The 22,421-nt window shown below is 40.1% G+C and overlaps 1 protein-coding gene across 1 annotated transcript in view; it reads left to right on the forward strand.

Moving 5' to 3' along the window:
- LOC109031131 (uncharacterized) overlaps window positions 1–20,681 on the forward strand; it is a 51,669-nt gene extending 30,988 nt beyond the window's left edge. Inside the window, exons 5-8 of the mRNA XM_019042475.2 lie at window positions 4,325–4,466; window positions 8,913–9,112; window positions 10,038–10,190; window positions 16,581–20,681. Coding sequence (XP_018898020.2) covers window positions 4,325–4,466; window positions 8,913–9,112; window positions 10,038–10,190; window positions 16,581–18,828 — 2,743 coding nt within the window. The 3' untranslated portion in view covers window positions 18,829–20,681. The remainder of the gene's footprint in view (window positions 1–4,324; window positions 4,467–8,912; window positions 9,113–10,037; window positions 10,191–16,580) is intronic.
- The last annotated feature ends 1,740 nt before the right edge of the window (window positions 20,682–22,421 follow it).

The raw sequence follows: 22,421 nt of genomic DNA on the forward strand, positions 1-22,421 counted from the left end.
ATGCACTCATTCACCGAATCCATCAATGAGATGACCCACTCCCGACGCCGGAATATTGGGCGCACGGCTGCCGCGTTTTACACATTTTCATGATTTCCAAGTGCCGTGACCAAGAGTATTGTCCGGCGGACAGCGTCTCACTCGGGGTTGATCTCCAAGGCTTTGGAGAGGGGTTTGATAGCCGACCGATAGCTCATAATTCCTGGGTTTTCTCATAATTTTTGAGCATATCATATGCTGAAATATGCTAAAATTTAATAATTATTAAACAAAAATTTTAAAAATATAGCTTCTAACTATACAAAAGTAGAGACAATTTACTAAAGGTTTTGGAGTGAATACCTAAAATAAAATTTATTAGCTTACGCTTTTTCTGTAGAATAACGAGTTAGTGAAACAGAAAAAACGAAAGCTTGAATAAAAACGTCCGGTATTTTCAGACAAAGTTTGACCCAGAAACACCTCGGAAAAATCCAAAAATACGTCCCGAGTGAATATTGAAAATCATTTTCCGTTCCGATTTTCATTCAGAAAGTAATTTTAAAGCTAAATCAGAGTTTTTTTTCATCAAATTGTCCGCATCATTTTCTGACGTGGTTCGTGGTAAGTGATAAGTGGTGTCCTATAAAATCCAGAATTAGCCAATCAATCGATCGATCAACGATCGAAACGGAATTTTGCACGTGAGGAGTCATTTCACGAAACGAGTTGTAGATATAATACTTCATACTCTGCCCTTGCGAGCAAAATTTGTGTATATGTACTAGTTACCCAAAATAATCTTACTAACGACAGTGGGTGGATATGCCACTCGAAAGGACCATTTAAGGACCAGTGCAACGTAGACCTGCACCAAAGATAACAATCACTCTTATATGTATTTATCAGTGACGATGGGGTCATTTGTACATAAATTCAGTTGATAGTTAGTTAAAGAGTCCTTGCTGCATATCTTGATCACCATGCCGAAACATTAACATTATTGAACATTTAAGGTAGACTGTTTGAGATGTCACCTTCCGGCATGAGATCAATATATACTGCCACAAACGAAACATGTACCGAAGACTTTACTCGTAAATTTCATCAATTTACCTATAACCATAAAAGACAGTAGAGTGGTTCATCTTTTTTTATAGATATCAAAATTGGGAAACAAGACAGTTTTTTGGGCAGGCTAGGCAGACAATGAACTAAAATAGGAAAGATAAGTACTTAGACAGGATAACCGATGGTCACACCCGTTAACTCTTTAAAATGGGAAGAATTGACTGATTCTGGATAAAGTTGCGAGAAATTATCATGCGTGTCACCATGATGAAGTGACGATTATTTCAAATTACGGGCTTTAAGTGCAGAAGATTCAAAGCCTTTACGAGTGACAATGTTCCCGCAAGGAGTCTTTTGTCTCATTTTCAGCAACTTGTACATTTTTTGCCCCCATGAAAAATTCATGATTGCGCCACTGACATTTTAGCCAAGTGGCACACTGTTACAAGGCCTTGCAAAATACTCAAGACGGTATCACAGCATTTAAATATCATTTAATGTCTTTATATTACTTTTTTAAATAAATTAGTTAATGTCCGTTAGATGGTACACTGATTTTTAAAGTAAATGCAAAGGTAGACCTTAAATTTGGCGACAGTGGTGGAAATATTATTTTAGCGAAAAGACACGACTCCGGGAGAGCATTGAATAAACTTTTTTGGCACAGCTCACGGCTCAACTTTGATGTGTTCCACAAGTTTGTTTTGAAACAACCTTCTTCGTATGGGTTAGGGGCAAAACAGAGGCTAACTGTTTGTTCGGCAGCTTTTGCGCTCGTGCAACTTTGCCGGATCGGATGGTGAAATCGGCATGCTTTATGCGCAGTCTAGTGAAGAAAAATGTTGATTCGTAGCATCATTCGGCAACACACCGCGGGAAATTCGACCAAAATCGACACCTTCGCATCGGGCGCGAGCTATTTTCGCGGCCGTTGTGGAAAACGCTGTGGTGAAGCATAGTAATTAGTTATGGAGGAACCCATCGTAAATATTGTGTTTATGGGCCGCGGTAGTACGATCTGCATTTCTGCCGCCTCAGGAAAAACGCCGAATGAATATTCGGAGGTTGCCGAATTCCCTCAAATAAAAATTTATTTTTGAATGAAGTTATCAATATCGACAGCACACCCGATAGGGGAAAGCTGGTACTTTCAAAGCCCCAGTCTCCTATAGAGGCAAAAACTTAATGACTAACAGCGAATCGGCAGATATCTGCCTTATATTGCGGAGGAACAATAGGAATTGCAATTATTTGCATTGGTTTTTTCTGATAAAACACTGATCATATAAAATTTGAATAACCGCTCTGAAATTTACTTCGCCTTGCAGATTTTTCGAAGTTGACGGTTTAAATTTTGAGAAACATGCATTTTTATCTGAGCTTTTCTAAAATTCCCTAATTTCAATCGGGTTTGATGAAAACCCGTCTACTTTCTTCACATTGGTTGCGTTTACGGCGAAGAATGCACCCATATTACAAAATTGTTATTTATTGATTACTTCAATCTCTCCCTCCCCATCCCTCTCTCTCTCTCTCTTTAAAATTTACTGGCTACAGAAAAATTACAACTTGTATTTGAAAGTCCCGCAAATTGCCTCTCTCATACCTGCACGGATAAAAAAGTTCGCTAGTTTTTCATTGAAATTTTCAGTACACTAAATTAATATTGCGAATATTAAAATTTTCATTTTTCAGAGGGGGGCCCTCACAAGTAGCCTAGAATGGTCATACTTCATTCGGAAAAATTTGGCAACACCCGTTCGTTAACGCGACGTTCTTCCTCAGCAGCAGCACAACCGTGCAGAGGCGGTGCAAAACTTTTCCGCGTCATAGATCTCACAACATTATTGAAACTTTAAGCGGCGACCTTTCATCTAATTTTAAATAAATCTGAAACATGCGCTTGCTACTCCATTCCGTTCTCCCTACTCTACGACGCCTGTCGACTTTTCCACTGATCGCACATAAAAAACTGCAGGAGAATAAGATTTAAAAGCTCTTATCTTCAAAAAACAGTACTCTTGTGCAAGCAAATGGTGCAGCATTCCGATATAGAGTGACCCGAGAGCGGCCCCATTACATTTCGGTGCACTATGAATCCTTTACCCGAGTCGTCCGGTTTCCGACAGTGGCCTGGCGTGAATTGCGATTTATCGATTGTTATGCCATTTAAACCTATGGAAAAGGATCGATAAATAGGGTGTTCGCAGCGAACACCTTAATAATCGATTATTTACCATAGGTTTCAATGGCATAACAATCGATAAATCGCAATTCACGCCACGCCACTGGTTTCCAAGCTTTAATTCAGACCCGAGGTCTGCCGTAATTAGATAGAATGGAGGACCCGGTAAGAATTGGACGTATAAAATATGTCCTCGTCAAATTTTCACGCAGGAGACCTTAAACATGCCGAAAACTTTCAAAAATTAAGTCGTAAGTGAAAAATTGACGTTTATAGTATACTTCGTGAATAGTAAATACCAACTTCAGTTTCCATCCATCAGACCATAATCAATGTAAATCAGCCATTAAAAACAACTTTTACGGTAGGTAAATGACTAGGACATGATTTCCTACACATTACCTTTCCTTCTGATGTAAAGCACTTTTGATCAAAAAAATCAGCACACAGGAGAATTTTCCCATAGAGGAGTATACCGAAATTATTTTAGTGCTCTATTTGACTCAAGTAGACTTTGGTTTTTTTTGTAAGTGAAAAATGTGGATGGTGCACAAAAAACGCTATTTTCTCACGTGTGAACGGAATTCGGAAAGTTTCAACGAGTCCATCGTTCTCTACATATTTTAAGAGGGGAGCATGTTTTATGATGCTAGAGGTCCAATTAGCATTCGGGTCGTGCCAATTTAAGGGGTTTCTTTTTTTTACGGGGGGGGGGGGGGGGTGCGCAATGAGTACATGTGCAACAGTTTTAACATATGCTGAGTGGAGACGCTTTGGAAAAAAACCTTCTTATTTTGCACTTTTTCCATTCTTTTTATCTTTTCTTTGTCACTCTCCTTTTTATCTGATTTCTCTGCAGTTTGTTATTCTTTCCTCCTATTTTTTTTATTCTCTTTCTTCTCCCTATCTTGCTCTTGCTCCTAATGCACCCCCGACTGACACGCAAATTGCGCACTTAAGTATCTTTTTTCTTTCAAACTCTCGGCCGACATTGACAGCATTCTCAAAATTCCTAAAAAGATAAACCATGGACTTTAACTTTTAATGAGTGTGCTTAAAACTAAATTGACTGATTTGATCGTGTTTCAGGATAGAGGGCGGCGAGCTGTTTGAAAGAGTCATCGACGATGACTTCATTTTGACTGAGAAAGCTTGCACAGTCTTCGTCAGACAGATCTGCGAAGCTGTGGAATTTATGCACTCCAAAAACATTCTTCACTTAGACATGAAGGTATGTTACTTTTTTCTTCTGAACAGTGGGAAATCTTCACGGTAGCGGTTAAAATTCTTTAAAAATAACAAACTTATAGTCGTAATGAATAGATCACCTGCAGTATCAGGAACTTGGGATCCACTTGAAATCCAAACGCCCCCCCCCCCCCCCGAATACTAAATTGCTATTGTTTATGTCTAGAATCAACTTACAAAAAGCTCTTGAAGTCTAGACCTTCTAGGTCACGGTTCGTCACGTAAATACACGAGAGTCTCGATCGTTTTCACGCATGTTCACTATGCAGAGATAGAAAAACTCAATGGGCAGAGCTACTATGACTGCAAGCAGAAAATGAGTATCTTGAAATTTGAATGGTACATTGTGTTTAGCCCTATCCGCACAGAGAAGTTGACCCTATACATACGGTGATTCTCTGATAGTTTTGAGTATGGCTTACGACATCATTACGATCTCAATTTCGAAAACCTTGTATGAGCTTGAATGTTGATTTCGAAGAATACCAGTGGCGTAAGATTCTCTTAATAATAAGTATACGTATATTTGGACGAATTTTATCTGCATGAAAAGTTTTGGAAAAGGACATACATGAAACAGGTTTGAAAAGCATACACGAAAATTATAGGAACGCATACAAAATCAGACGAATCTGGATGTTGCACTAGGGCATCACAGCAAGGAGTATTCGGAAAAACCTTTCAAGGCTGTATATAAAAATCCTGCGGCAGTTGATGGTCTACACCTCTTTTTACTGATAGAACTCTTTCGTGTGATGCAATTCTCAATTGCAGTATACCATAACGCGAAATAAGTCTAGTTGAAAGATAATTTTGGGGAAACCCCTTGGTCTTTTCGGGATGGTTAATGCATTTCCACCGCCCAGTATTTCCAATTATTGCAGCAGTTCTTGGGTAAAGAACAGAGCTCACGGAACTATGACGGCTTACCACACCGTCACAGGCTCAATTTTAGCTGCTGACATGAATAAAATATCTGCAGTAGTAACACAGTGAATGGCAATCATCACTGTTATCACGCCCGATAAGGGTTGCACGATAACAAGTGATGACAAATATGTATTGCCTTTGCAGCTGAAAATGAGCCCATGAAGGCTCAAAACTTCCTGTATGACCTTTTAAAGTTCACTTTTTAAAAACAAATTTACCTTATAGTCTACCCATTGTTCCAGTCTGCCTCCTCTCGTAATCTACTTCATACTACTCTTTAATTTTAATAATTATGCCGAAATAGAGATGTTGCATGTGTGAGGAATTTGCGATTTGACTATTGATTCCTATGTAAAAGTTTGCGAGAAACACGATGGTGCCACTGGTTTTCTCTGAAATCAACTCCCAAGCTTAAAAAAAGCTCTCAAGTTGAGGCCAAAATGGAGGGGATATCCCACGCTATCCTGAGAGTCACCTCTACATCAAGACAAACTCTCCTTGCAAAGATAGGGAGCAAATACATTTGCAGGGTTGCCATGTTTTCAGTTTTAGAGTCCCCAAATAAAGTGGCAACCCTGCTAATGTATTTGCTCCTTATCTTCTCATGGAGAGTTTGTCTTGATGTATATAGAGGTGGACTCTCAGGATAGCGTGGGATATCCCCTCCATTTTGGCCTCAACTTGAGAGCTTTTTTTGAGCTTGGGAGTTGATTTCAGAGGAAACCAGTGGCACCATCGTGTTTCTCACCAAGTTTTACGTGAGAATCAATAGTCAAATCGCAAATTCCTCACACATGCAACATCTCCATGATGCCGAAATTATCCCTACAAGTATGGTAGTAAAATCTGACCGTTTAGAAAATTTCGTACATCATCACGTGGAATGGTCAGGCAAGGACAAAGTATTTGAAAGGGATGCGATTTGCCTCTAATTTTCCCGGTTTTTAATAATTTTCGTCGGAGAAATTTCAGTAGAGACGGACTACGAACCCAGGCGTGAGCTAACTAGGGATGGAATTTGGGAGACTTCTCTGGATTCCGGCTCGGCTAGACAGACTAGAATTCGTTAAGAGGGTATTTCGGTTCGGCCTACTGAGCAATTTAGCGCCTTGATGCCAGACCATCCATTTTCCCGAGATTTTCCAGCGAATTTGTCGGCGCTTTACCTCCCAAACAAAGAAGCAGTATCCTCTCACGTTTTTGATTTCACAGTAAAATTTACCATTTGAAATACCCGATCAAATTAAGAATATTCAGTCCAGTTTATTAAAATCGACTAAGATACAAGATTTTGGCACTATTGGTATACCACGTTCGCTAAGTGGCCGCAACTGTGAATTATATTAACAGAGATGTCCATTCTCCAAATTTCATCAGAATTTTTAAAACAGACGTGCCACGGTCTGTGCACCGCCGCGCGGTAACGCCAGGGTTTGCAGGATTAGAAGGCGATCAACACTCACGGAAATGGAGCTATGGTCTACGGGTGGACGATTTTCAGGGGAGTTAGTTTATTAAGGGTTGGGTCGAAAAATTATAGCATTTACGACATTGACGAAAAGCTCTTGTTGGTGACTGAAATCACATTGAGTACGGTACTGCTCTTTTTTGTGCTGGTAGAATGTTTAAAGGCATTTAATAATTTTGTAATTTTATGCTATACACATGGAAAATTAGAATGTCAAATACCTATCTTCATCTCAAAACTTAACTTCTTTGAACTGCAAGTTTTTTTGTTTTTCTCAAGTTTCTCTTGTCACAAAATTTTCAGAGAATTCACACGTAAAGTAAAGACTACAGTTGATTGCTCTATATTTTCAATATTTTTTCTGAACTTGGGTCCCTGTCCCTTTCCACGGTCTCTAAGAGTGAGAAAATCGGATTTAAAATACAAGTTTTTTTAATAATCGGAATTATTCAACGCGGGAGAGCAGATGCGTAAGATAAAAACTGGATTTCTAAAATATAATACCCATGGTTAATTGGATATAGGTTTACATTTCAAACGGACACCATTTCCATAGTAATTTATTGTTGTTCCTGCGGGATTCAAGCGTCCGCTTGTTCAAATTTATACGAGTCGGTTGAAAGTTACTTTCTGGATATTTACATTGACATTTTCAAAGATGATTTGAAATGATTTATGATTCTGATGATTCTTCTAAATTTCATATATCACGTCCAACATCAGTGTTTGAAAACTTCAGTTGCCTTTTGCGCTCAAAATGGCACCACTGACGTGCTGAACAATCGGCTCCAGGTGGACCGTGGAGCGCGTGTTTCATAGACTTGGCTGAAATTCAGGCGCTTGATCCCTGGGCCGTACGAATTGCAGTCAACTTGAGTTCGATACGCCTTAACTGCTCTCCACCGCGCTAGTTTCAAGACCTGCTTTAACATTTCACTCTCCTTCAGAGCAGATTGCCATATTTAAATTCCAAATCACGCACATTGAAAAATGTCACGGTTTGATACACCATATCCATAATGGCATCCCAGCACCCTATTCGGCAGTGAGAAAAACAATAAAAGTAACTTTCGTTGAATATTTCAGACGAAGTAATTCCTTTTAAGTAAACTGGAATTCTTTTCAAAAGAACTTGTCTCTGAAAATCTCCAATGAGTTCAATTTCACTTCGCTTCAAAAAGTTTTCAATGTAAAGACCAAACTTGTGAGGTTCTTCATATCAGGCGAACGAGAAAACTTATAACACGATTCTCGTTAGCCTAGTCTTTAGATTCATACTTTGAGGTGATGTAATTCTGACACAGAGTGGTATCGCTCAGTTATATGAATTTACCATTTTAGAAACCTTATGAATTCTCATTTATGTTCATTGGAAAAAGACACATTGGATCTGGAGTCCGGACTCTTGAAAACATTGACAAGAAAAAATACTCTTGATTTAATCGGATTTTTGCTCGAATCAAAACGAAATCCGCTTAAATCAAGAGGCTTGGTTCTTGATTTAAGCTAGATTCTGATTGAATCAAGAGTACTTTTTCTTGTCGATTTTTTAAGAGTCTGGACTCTAGATCCGATGTATTTTTTTTCAAGTGCTTGATTCCATGAGACGTTCCTCATTGAATTTACTTTAAAAAAACCGAATAGGTAGAAATTTCAAACTAGTTATCACCGATTATTTGTGTGATAACCGCTTCGATGCGGTCGAGGGAAAGTCAGCTATCTCTCCGATACGCCCGTTTATTTACAGATGGTGCAAAAGGAAAGACTTAAAAATGATTTAAAGATACCCCGTGCCGACGAAAGTAGCCTCCACCTCTCATGAGTGGCGCCTAAGTTGGAAGTATGAGGCTATATCACACATCGGCTGAAAAACCTCACAAAACCCATTATATTATTTTCTATGTACGTCTTTTTTGAAAACCGCCCACGCAGTTATATCACTTCTGGCTAGCGGCGACAATTTCTCTTTCGTTTGATAAATGCGAGAAGGTGCTAAGATTTTAACGTCCCATTCGTCATCTCTGATTTCAGCCGGAAAATATTCTGTGCCTCACGAAGACGGGGAACCGCATCAAGATAATAGACTTCGGGCTGGCGCGAAAGTTCGATCCTGGCAAGAAGCTCCAAGTTCTGTTCGGCACCCCCGAATTCGTCGCCCCCGAAGTGGTGAACTTCGACCAGATAGGATTTGGCACTGACATGTGGTCCGTCGGCGTCATTTGTTACGTTCTGTGAGTACAAAAAAACATCCTCCTTAAATATCAATGACAAAGTTGCAGATTTGGAAAACGTCGCCGTGTTGGTTCTGGCGAAATAGATAAAAACTCGGGAAACCCTTTTCATTTGATTTGTTGGCGTCTATTTATACGTTTTCGCCGGGGTCGTAGCGCCCTGCTCCGTTGTTTTTTCTCTGATACTGACTCCCCCTCCACCCCGCTTCACACTCCCACAGGTGAATAAATTTAATTGAGGCTTCGTGCCAATTACGATACACCCGCTTCCGACAGCGGCAATCGATGGTGCAATTACGAAAACACATAACTCGACAGCGACGTTGAAAAATCTCCTCTTCCACTTTGTCTAGTATAGGCTGATTAAAGTGAAATTTAAAGATATTCTCGGAATATTTCAAATATTCGTATGCATTTTCTTGCAAATATGTTTCCAGCGATACAATACAATCAACATCATAATATTACAAGAAATAAAGTTTAATATGAAAATAAAATAATTAGCAAAAACGTTTGTGTTGTAATTCGTTGTTCCTCTCACGAAAGAACGTAACTAAACTTGAGTGTTGCCAAATATTTCCACGCAAATTTTATTTTTACCAGGAGAATTTTGGTATTTTCTAACTAGAAATTTCACTGATTTTTCTTCTGATACCGTGCAAAAATCAGAAAAGTGTGCTACACAAATATTGCAGGTATATTCTCGTGAAAAATAGAATTGACTGTGTAAATTTTGCGACCTTCGAAAAGAGATAGTTTCCTTTGCTCGAGAAGCGACGATTAGAGGTCGTGATTTTCGGCTTTCATCATGGATATACTTTACTTAGTGTAGAGAAAAAATAGTTCAATTCAGTATACCAGGGTAAGATACTCTAGTAAACAAGAAAACGACCGTTATTCATTTGCGAATCAATATATTCCACAGATTATCGGGGCTATCTCCATTTATGGGCGAGAATGACGTTGCAACAATGGCCAACGTGACTATCGCCACGTACGATTTTGACGATGATGCATTTAGTACAATTTCCGAGGATGCTAAGGACTTCATTCGCAGGCTACTCCTCAAAGACAAAGAGTAAGTAACTATTCATAAATCACGCATATATTCTGAAACAAAATTACAGACGACTCACAAGAATTCTGAATTGAAATCATGATAAATCCGGAGAAAATTTCGAGAGGTTGCAAGTAGAAAGTTATATTGAGGATGCGATTTAATGAATAAACAGATCGAATTGAATGAATCCAAAGTTGCATAAAAAATTGACAATTCAGCAGTATAATAATTATTGATTTATAAGTAAAGTCGGATATGATTAAGTAAAAATATTGTTGGTTCACTCAACATTCGGGTTCATTCAATCGGATGTCGCAGCTTGAATATCCGAAAATGCTGACATTGTGTTCTTTTAATCAAATGCAGAATTGAATTTGATAGGAACTTTTCATAGTGAATATTGTCGAATTCGCGAATCATAAAATGCTCATGGAAACGACACCAAAGAGTAGTTATGCTAGATCACATTTACGTTCCATTTGGTTGTCCATTTCAAGATGATTGTGATATTCGTATATTTAGTATACATGCCATTTTAAGCGGGATATAGTGCCAATTCGTGAAATAATGTCTGAAAGGAAAATTTCTTTTTCGCTTTTAATCGAGAAACATGGGTGCTGATTAAGAAGACGATTAACCAGGTGCACTGGCGGATCCAGCGGTTTGGGAACACCGGATTTCCTCCGTTCAAACCTATGGAAAAGTATCGATTCTTGGAGGGGCCAGTGCTCGGGCAAGAATCGATAATGCATACGTTTAAATGGAGAAAATTCGGTGTTGCCAAATTGCGAGATCCGCCTCTGACCAGGTGTTTTCCAAGCGAGTTGTTATACATATGGATAATTTTGTCGTGCAAGGAAAACAGTGACCAAATTTGTAAAAATCGTAGGTTATCACGGAAGATCCGTGTGACAATATCAACTATATTCCGGGCTGCATTTGGTGCCAGTCAGGAAAGTAGTTGAACCAGCCGGAGGTACGGTTGGTTCAGCCGAAAATGTGGTTGAATCAACCATACCTCTAGCACTAGCTGGTGCCTTCACGTCTTCGGCTAGCGCCAAAATCAGCCAGATTGAGATTGGCATACTTTTTTTTCGCTATGGCAACATATTTAGATTGAAATATCCATGGATTTTGCTATTGCAGCTAGAAACGATGGTACTTTACTCTCCCCTTTAGCCAAGAGTCTTGGACTTGATTAGCCCTAGCCGAACGTAATACATGATTAAATAACCGATTTTAACGATTCTCAGCGGCAATTATTGTAAGTTCAAAAAAAACCGTTTTCCCACCATTCAAATATATTATAAATATCGATCCTACGGCTTCCTGACTTGGAATCGATTGTATTACATGCATTTAAATGGAGGAAAAGCACAGTTTCCAACTCGCAAGAGCGCCACTGTTAATTTCTAATCAGGTACCACTTGAATCCATGGCTACCGGTTCGTTTGATGAAGGGTAAATCCAACGGTCCTTTACGAACAGTTACTAATAGTATAGATTGGTATGAGCAGAATACTGTGTGCAGTTAACTGAAATGGAAAATTTTGCGTTTTAAACACAATTATCGTGTGCTGCGCCTTAAAAACTCCATGAGACAGCACTCAGTTTAGGCGTGACAAAGACCCATTTATGCTTTTAATATATCCTGAAGAAATTTGGCTAACGCTTCATTTTCATTTATCGATTAATCCCTATGATCTTTCGCTTTAATTGCCAATACTTCATTAGCAAACCCCTCCTCTCGGTTGTATCCTCTCTGCATTACAGGCAGACTGACTTAAATAACTTGCTCAGTATTTGCTTCGATCACTTGGATCACTTCTTCTTGCTTTTGAGTACTTTTCTGCCTCCGTTTGAAAACCTCCTCTTGTATTTTGCAATTTCTTGCACTCCTCAACTCCTTCGCTCTACTTAATCTTCATCACCAAGAAACACAAGAAAAAGGTCCTTCTCATCCATGATACAAACAAGCCCCAAAACTCACTTTTTCTCATATCTTAAAATTCGAATGCGCATTAACGTGTGCAATGCTCCGTCATTATAAACGATACTCCTCTCATCTCATTTTCAACCTCCAAATTTTCTTACGTTTCCTTCGGGATTCAACAATACCTTTCGTTTTGCACATCTTCCAAGCATGAAAAAAATAACGATTTCATTTAAAATTGATTCTTCTCGTATCCTTTGCAAAGCTATCTCCCAACCTGCACAAGATGTATTTTAAAGAGGAGCAATACTTATCATATGCAAAACTCCGGTTTGTTTTCAAAAGTTCTTCACTTCAAGCTCGGTAGTTCATTCAAATATAGTATTGGAAAGTTAGTTCAAGTAAACATTATTATTAAATATTAATTTTCAAGCACCGGTGCAATTAAATCTCATCTAGAGGCGGTTTTTGTCTTCCTCATGAGAAAAATACACACACTCTCTTTTACTTATAACTTGTATTCCTCTACTAAAGAAAAGAAACCGAATACCTAAATAGTAATAAGAACAGAATTCAAAGTGAGATATCTCCCATGTCCTCGGACGTTTGCCCCTTCCAATTGACAGTTCATTTTTAATGTTCGGAAGAGAGCTTTCTGGAGCATTGAAATCAGAATCAAAGGAGATATTTTAGTTTCTCAATGATATTCATATCGATAATGATATTTTAAATGGACCACTAGACAGACCACTAGAAGTTAAGTATTCTGATACATATTTCCTAACCCAAATTACTCGTAGAGTGCGATTTATGCAATGAAAATTACTGAAATCAACTCCTAAGCGTTTCTTAACGCGTGAATTGAAACCTCCCGCTCATGAAAACACAATGGCCTGCGTGAGTCAAATCTGACACTAAACTTTACCATGACAGTCTCTGCGGTATGAAAATCTTGCAATCTTAATATTGACGTTTTGGCTCAGCTATAGCAAGTTGTTTATAGTTTGAACAAAATTGGGTGTAAAATGAACAAGGCTCGATAGAGAAGCCTGCCGAAACCGCTCTAGTGCATGACTGGACTCACATATAGTATTGAGTTTCTTGTGAGCGGGCAACTCAAATTTCCCGTAACCAATGTAATATAACGGCATAGCACAGGGGAGGCTCTAATGAGTTGTCTCTGTTCATGAACCGCCCTGCGCCGTCCGCAGCGCGCATGGCACACGACCTGCCTTTCATTGTTACACTTCGTCTAGTGTTGATAGTGCAATCATTACTTCCCATCACACGACCGGTGTGTAATTTTCAAAGTCGAAAATTTAAAAAAAAAAATGTACACGATGTACGAGTTTCTCCGCCAGGGAGCTCTACCCGCAAGAAATCGTTCACCACCCGCCCGTCAGGGGCGCCGCGGCTTGCTAGCAGCGCAAATGCGCACTGACGCCTACAAATCTAAAGGGCTACCTCACGCATTGCGCAATGCTTGAAGTATCCGTTTAGGTTTGTATGCGTCAGTGCGCCGTTCGAGCTGACAGCGGCAGCACGCCGCGCCGCGCCGTGTCATAAACTTGCCCTTAATTGATAGGTCAGGTTGTTAAAATGCAACCAATTTGACATCAAATTCGAAATTAGCGACTCAAAAAAACATCAGTTACAAAACTTTCGTGATCTTTCAGTCATTATTCAGCTTATTTCTTCCTATTCTTGAGTTCATAGTGCGCCACGGGCGACGGCGTTCATAAAATTCTCCCCAGTGCTCAATCGATAATATAATACCATTAATATCTTAGTTAGGAGTTGATTTCAGTAATTTTCGATGCAAGAATCTTGTTTTACGTGAAATTCTAGTTAACAAGCATGTATCAGAATGCCTAAGTTCGCGCCTTGTCTAGTGGCCCATTGTGATAAAAAAAGTAAAAAACATCTGCAACACCACCAATTTCTGATTATTTCACTGAAAGAGTTATTAATTGATATGCTTTGTTCCAATAGAGGATCACTCACCATGCAAAATTGGGTTGGTCTTCCTCTTTTTAACGGAATAATTTGAATCATATTTACAGGGCCCATACACATATGTATGTTATACGATACAATTATTCATTGCACATTTGAAAATAATTTTTTATTAAGGAGAAAAATTCTAAATCTTAAGACTGTCCTCTATACATCAAATCTCCATGACAAATTAAAACTTAATTCATGGGTGAGAGAGGGTTAACGTCTGTCCCTATGGTTTAAAGACAACCGACACTGACCGACCCCCCTCCCCAACTGAGTTTTCTATATCCATGAATTCTTTTATTGAATCTTGTTTACAAACAAATAATAACCCTACCCAACTCATAATTTTTAAACTCAGTTACCCTAAGAGGTTGGAAAACAGATCCTTTCTGGATTCCAGCAGCACCTAATTTTGATCCATCAAGGATAATGGTTAGACAACGAACACATACTATGCAAAACATACACAATATTTTACTCACATGTTGAAGAAAACCTGCAATATATGTTTCGTGTCGTCTTGTTTTATTTCCATTTCTGATGGCCGCTACACTGCATACATGGCTCCGGGGAGAGAAACTTCACTGGACACCAATAAGAAACCAAAAAAACTGCTTCGATTTTCTTTTAAAATACCTCAAATTCCAAAATAATTTCTGAATTCATTTCTTTTAATGAGAGTCAGATGCCGTTGATCGCCAAGAAACAATTAACAGTGACAACAATAGAAGTACTTGTTTGGTAGAAAAAATAGCCGATGGATGTTTCATGGAATAAGCCCCCCCCCCCCCACCCCCCAAAAAAAGAAAAACTTGTTCATTTCAGTTACCGGCATCTGATTATCCATCGGTGTTGTATATATTGTACCACGTTTCAATCTTTTGGTTTAAGAATAATGCAAGGTCATCGATCCATTTAGTCAGTATGTTCCTTATTTATGTGAGGAGACTCAGTGATGCCGTGGAAATACATACACTGTGTATTTACAAAATGCTTAAGAATTTACCTAAATTTGGTAATCCTTAGCAATAAAAAAACATAATTATACCGGTAAAAATCTAAAGTTACTGAAGCAACTTCCTTGCGCAAAAAAGTCGACTCGGTGAAATTATCTTCAGAGCTATTGACACAGTGTAGCGAGTCCAGTGTTTATGCAAGGTTGTGCAAAAAACCATTTCTTCCTATGTCAATTCAGAACGGAAAAAAAATTGATCGGTGATACGTGAGTGATGAAATGAAGTGATAATAAATTGGCTATAACAAAAACTACTCATACCGAGAAGTCAAGTTGTAAGACAATTTATATTGAATTTTTGTGAAAAATTAGGGACCGTCCGAGATCAAAGGATGCTTGACATGTACATTGTACCTGGTGAAAAGTGTGGAGGGTAAAGTCAACCCTGATGTCAAGATGCCAGTAACGGTCGAAGCTGTCGAAAACCTGAACATTGAGACAATTTAAGAAGTTTAAAAAAGTGAAAAAAGGGAGATATCAATATATTTTGCCACCAAAATTATATGAAATCACACTTCTTAAAGTAGTGCATCATTTTACTATTCTAGAGAGAAAATGTCAACGCTTTAAGTACGGAGATTTATTCTACTGCTTTTTCGGAGTATCCTTCATTTTGGTTATGATTTGAGGGAATAGTCAATCTGATGTAAATTTTAGAACCGAGTAAATATAGGAACTGGGTCCAATCTTTTCAAAGCCTTAAGAGTTCGTGGAAAATCGCAGTCAGACAGTTTAACTCGAATATGATAAAACAAAACCCAGAGCGGTGTTTTTTTAATCATCAATTTGTGTTTTGTTTTGTCATTTCCGAGTGATTTTTCATGAAAATGTGTAAAACTCAAATACATATCTGAATGTGATCGAATGTGGACTCCGATGTTCCCGAGGACCCAGTTCAAACATACCTAGTTTGGAGCGTTTTTCAACAGCGAAGGGCTCAAAACGTCCGACATTATACGTGACGTAGGTTACAGATGGCCTGCTAGTTCAAAATTACCTCACATTTTTGAGAGGTAACGTTCAAAACTATGAATCTTCAGTTTCACATTTATTTTTTCCTTGAAATTGATAACAAACAAAAAACGAAACAAAAACATTGTCTCACGTACTGAAATGAACGTATCACAGGAGAAAAACACTGGATAAAAAACACATTGGATCTAGAGTCCAGACTCTTGAAAACATTGACAAGAAAAAATACTCTTGATTCAATCGGATTTAAGCTTAAATCACAAGGAAATCCGCTCAAATTAAGAGGCTGGGTTCTTGATATAAGCTTAAATCTGATTGAATCAAGAGTTTTTTTTCTTGTCGATGTTTTAAAGAGTCTGGACTCTATATCCAATGTGTTTTTTATTCCAGTGAAAGGAAAGAATGTTTTTTTTGCTACAACCTAACCTATGCTTTTCCGTACTTGGCAGTATGACTAACCCGGGGTCTTTGTCTTGCCTTTCAGCCAGCGGATGACCGCGACGCAGGCGCTGCAGCACGCGTGGCTGCGTCGGCGCCCACCGACCCTTATGGCGCCCACCCCCAAGCGCACCGTCGAGCGCCTCGACTCCACCAAGGACAACCTCCGCTCCTGCGTCGATCGCTGGGGCGACCAGACGCCCACCGCCTTCTTCATCCAGACGCCGGCCATCAAGGAGCTCGAAACGGAAGAGCCCAAATTCCCAGAGGCCAAGCCCAGCGTCAACATCCCCAACGACTTCCGCCCGGAGAGCCTCGTCAGCCCCACCTCGCCCCAGTCACCTCTCCCCAAGAAGATCAAGCTCCAGGGTGAAGAAGAAAAGGCCAAGCCCAAGAAAACACGCACCGGATCCAAGAAGAACAAATCTCCGCCTACCAGCCTCAAACTCGACGTCACCAAAGCACAGAACGCTATACCAACCAGCTCGAACCTGAAAACTAGTCCGGTGCAGAGCTCTGCACCTAGTAACACGAGTATGAAACCAGGCGAGGCTAGTCCGGTGCAAAACTCTTCTCCGACCAGCACGAGCCGGAAACTCAGTGACGTCAGCCCGGTACATAGCTCTGCACCTGGCAGTCCGAACCTGAAATCCGGTGGCGTTAGCCCGGTGCAAAACTCTCCACCGATCAACACGAACCGGAGGACCAGTGATGCAAGCCCGGCTCAAAGCTCTCCTAAACCTGTGGTCGCTAACACAGCACAAGTTAGTGAAAAATCAACCTCGAATACGTTGAACGGCCTTCCGAAGACACAACCACAAAGTCCGAAGAGCGAAAAACCAGAAAGCTCTGTAACTCTCGGCAGCAAGGTTATACCACCGGCTGAAGTTAAATCAACTACATCGAATGAAAACAGTAGGGAGCAACAAAAAATTACAGCTCAAGCGACTGATCCAAAGGTTAATAAAGTAGAGACGGTACGTGATTCTGCACAACCGGCTGTTAGTGCGACTCAAATGTTAGATACGAAACCAGAGCCATCCGTAACCCAAGAACTAAAAACAGCGCCCAAGTCAGACCCGGCAAAAAGCCCGGACATAAACAGTAATTATATTGACGTGTCCCGAACCAGCACACCCATTCCAGTGCAAAAGCCCCCTCCGATTTCACCCTCTCCCGTAGCTCTACCCACAACCAACAACACAGTTCCAAAGCAAGGAACACCGTCACCGAGTGTCTCAACGTCTGAAATTAAACCTAGTCCTAGTCCACCCTCTCCCCTTAGCTCTAAAACCACCCCTCCAGTATTCCCGAGGGTAAATGTGATACCCATCACCGTGGAGGGCAAGCAAGAGACAAGTTCTAAGACTGAGGAAAAACCCAAACCACCTAAGCCACTAGGCAACAGTAATATCTCAGGACTGAAATCCATCTGGGGCTCAAAAATCTTAGCAAACGAGACCAAACACCACCCGATCGTCAAGTATAACCGAACCATGTCCAGCCCTACACCGAACACGGCCAAAAGTCGAACAGTGGGCCCCAAGCCCCAGAAGGTCCCCGAAAGTGAAGAGTCTCAACCTAAGGTTATTTTACACAGGATAGAAGTAGAGGACGCGACCCCGAGTAAAAAACCTCAGGACAGAGTCGGCGTTACAGTATCGGCTAGTGAAAAACCCAAAGACAGAGTGAGCGTGAGCGTCACGGACACTAGTACGAATAGGAAGCCGATCAACGAATGGGTGAACGATCGGCTCCTCAACGACCGGTTCAACATCGACCGACGAGCCTCGGACATCTCCAGCCTGGTCAACAGCGACACGTTCTTCGACGACCGTGCGGACTGCGTCGGGAGCCGCCTCGCCGAGGAGATCTCGCGGATCACGGACAAGTTCTGCCGCCTGAACGACGACGACAAGCGGTCGAGCGACAAGGCGGCCATCATGGCCCAGGAGCGCCACGACAAGATCACGGACCTCCTCAACGGGAAGCGGCGACCCAAGTACCGCCGGATCACCTACCTGAACCGCGACGTCCCCGTGGGAAGCGCCCCGCCGCCCACCAACATGACGTACTACCTGACCAACTGCTTGACGTCCAACCCGGTGGGGCCGCTCTGGGCGGGGACCGATTTCCTCTCGGCGCCAGGGACGCCACTGGGGTCGCCGCGGTCGCCCTCGGAGGGTTCCCTCGACGCCGACATGATCTTCCAGATGCTCAGTGAGAAGCTCAAGGCGGACGCGTCGATACAGAGCGTGGCGCCGCCCAAGAAGACTGGGCTCATCAACTCCTAGGGCACGTAGCCGAGAGATGCGTCTGGTTTCCGCGTTACGTGTTCTACGTGCGCCTGCTCCAGGGTGGCACGAAACGTAAGAAAGAAATGAAAAATTGGAGATTTTGGTGAAATATTTCATGAAATTTTACGAGGCTGTGAAATATTTAATATTTTTCAGGGTCTAGAGTATGCAACCCGCACTCAAACACACAAAAATAGAAGAACGTCACAATTTTTTCATTTTGCAAAACGTGAAAAGGAACCGGTATTTTCAATATCTTTCATGAAGTTCTGAAGTTTCATGGAATATTTCGCGTGAAATTTCAAGACATTATTTTTCATGAAATTTTGCCACCCTGGCCTGCTCACATCGAGGTGTTCCTGTTTTCCGACTGACTCTACTCAAAGCTCACTTGTTTTGCCTTCTACTTGACCTGTGATGGATTAGAGAATAAGGGGGCTGTTTGTTCGTCACGTCATTTATTGTAAAAAGAGGGTGGGTTCCGCTCTAAGTGAACAATTATTGAGGAGGAAATTTGGTACTGCATGACGTCATGTCAAGATCGGTGCGAACTGCTAATTTTTTAAAAATTACAAGTCTCATTACCGAGAAAATGGTGCTACATCATTTTGTTAGTCGAAATTGGGTGTGGTGAAATTCACCTGCTGTTTCAGCGGGGCGGATGAACAGGATTCAAGATTACAAATGTCATCTTGACATAATTTATGAACGGTATTTTTAATACGTAGAGATCTGTAAGTTGCTAATCAGCTGAGTTTTCAATGGTCTTAAACAATTATTTTAGGATGAAGACTGGAGAAAAGTTACTTTCCCCCAGAAGGTGGTAAATGAAATTAGTATCCTTGGTTCTCTGAGTTCAGGTTAAGGCTCATATGTCTAATTTTTGAAGCCCAGTATCTTGTCAAATATTTTGACATCAAACTTGGCATTCCTGTTAAAAAGATAATAATTAGTTTATTACTGATTGTATATTTTATAAACCGTGTAAAATGCAGAACTTCGGGCAAAAAACGTTGACCCTTTTTCTTTATTGGAAAATAAAGTCATCTGAATTGTCACAGCTGAGGGACAATTGTGGCTTATTGATGTTGCTTTTAGCGACATGATCGGACTCAAAAGAAAATATTATCAAAGTTTAGAAGAAAAAAATATGAGTAAAAATTCTGATATCATCAGTGTGTAATATGGAGTGAGGGAAACTGAAGTAAACTTTAAATTAGTTACGAACTCGGTAAAGAGAGGCATTTGGACTATTTGCGAAAAGGAATCACTTTTCAAGCTCATTATGGAAACAACGTATGTGCTGATAGTTTTCTATGCAGGTACGCGACGTTATGGATGAATGGTTTTTGGTTGCAAAATGTGGCTCTTTTGGTGATCAAGTTATTTAGTACTTAGATCATGTAATTCTAGTGTGAAATTTTCAATCGTTTGAAAGCGTATACCTAGTCACAGTCAGCAACCATTTTGTGAGACAGAGATTTCTGGAGGAAATGTTTAGAGTCCAAGTGGACGCAACAAAAATTCAGATAGAAAACCGAGGGAATCCAAGCAAAAATGTATAAAAAGCTAGAAAATGGAAATGTTAATTTGAACTACTTGTTAATTTTAAGTGATGGATGGAAATTAAGCATAAGTCCCCCTGATTGTTCCAAGTAAGTAGAAATCCTTGAATGTTCTTAGAAGAGATCCTACTTTGTTTTTTTTTATTTGTTGAATTGATTTTAAATGTTAATAAATTTTGTAAAAAAAACGCAATGTTTTTGTTCAATATCACACAAGCACATCATAAGTGATTGATGAATGGCATGGTCCCCAGCAAAAATAAAATTAGTAAATACTTCGAAGAAAAAACAATATTTAGGCTGCGCGCTAACAACGTAGCAAACTATATTCAAGCCTCTCGCACGTAAGATAATCAAAATTTATATAAAGCTATGAGACTCCAGAGCTTATTCTTACAATAAGCGTCCTAGTTACAAAACGTTCCTGAAATATGGTTAGAGTCCTTCTTGTTCACCGTCTAAGTTCTGTGGTCTCGACAGAAATATCCTGTGACTGATAACGATCGAGAGCCCTGTGGTAGACAAGGTGTCCCGTTATCATCACCAATTATTTTATTGTAAGAACAAGAGATTGGTGGTCAAAAGTGATGAGATAGAAATTCTCTGTATTTTCTGATGATGATATTGTTAGGCAACGTAAGCTTGCCAACAGCAACAATGCAACAATTGCAAGGCAATAATGACAACGCATAGACTCCTTGTCAAAAATATACGTTGACACACAAATATGGACCAAAATTAAATATTTCCAAGATTGCAATTGTTAATTGTAGACTTTTTAGGGGACATGAAAACCGATGGCAGGTTAGAAAAATACGAATCTCTATTGCAAGGTTAAACATTTTGATCCTGCATTTATTACTTAAAGCCCAATTCACACCATCAAACTTTTCGTCCGACATGATTGAACAAAAGGTTGGATGGAAAGTTTGACGCAAAAAAATAGATTCAATTACCGTTGCAGTGTGATATCGTCATCAGCCTGCGGTTTGCGAAGATACAGCTTCGGCTCATGTCGATCGCAAATTTTCGTTGCAACTTTTCATTCAACTTTTCATCCAATCAGCGCCGTCAATTGGATGAAAAGTGGAACGAAAAGTTGAATGTGACATCACATTCAAGTTTCCGTTCAACTTTTCATCGAATTTTCGTTTTCTCCCGTCGGTATCACACTATCCAACTTTCCATTCGACAAGTTGCATCCAAAAGTTGGATGAAAAGTTTGATAGGGTGAATTGGGAATAAAAAGGAAATGAGCCAAAATATTCCCTTCAAATCATCCGTGAATATTTTTTATGATGTGAAGATAATTCATTGTAAATTTCAAGGCAAACTGTTCGTTAGTTTTCTTCGGAAGAGTAAAACAAGACTTTATACTTTGCAACGTCCCAAACTGAGGTACGCAGTTTTCGACTTAAGCTGTTGCAGAGCAATATACGCTATAATGTAGTTCTTGTCCGATGAGACGTTTGCACACACTGGAAAAAAAGTCTCTTGGGTGTAGAGTCCAGACTCTTAAAAAATTTGACAAAAAAATGATCCTAATTCAATCTGATTTTTGCTGGGGCCTTGTTCCTGATTCAATCGGATTTTTGCTGGAACCCAAGGGAAATCCGATTGAATCAAGAGTATTTTCATTTTGTCTAATTTTTTAAGAGTTTAGACTCTGGTTCCATGAGACTTTCCCAGTGCATTTTGTTTTAAGCCGAAAATGAGGGAACTTTGTTAATTTTTCTTTTTTAGCAAAAGGATGACCGCGTTGGAGGCATTGAACCACACGTGGCTCCACGACGCGGGCGAGGTTACTTTGGACAAGACGAAACTCAAACGCTACGTCATCAAGAAGCGCTGGATCAAGGCTGTCAACACCATCATCGCCCTAAAGAGGATGGGCGCCAGAATTGAGAACGAGGACGAAAGCTGAGGAGCAACGAGTCGTATAACGTTTTTAGATGCTTCTTCCCTCTACCCTTATTCCATTTTCAATAATCTTATCTGAGTGACTACGTTAGGAAAACCTCCGAG

The sequence above is a fragment of the Bemisia tabaci genome, chromosome 3, assembly GCF_918797505.1.
Source record: "Bemisia tabaci chromosome 3, PGI_BMITA_v3".
Classification (NCBI taxonomy): Eukaryota; Metazoa; Arthropoda; class Insecta; order Hemiptera; family Aleyrodidae; genus Bemisia; species Bemisia tabaci.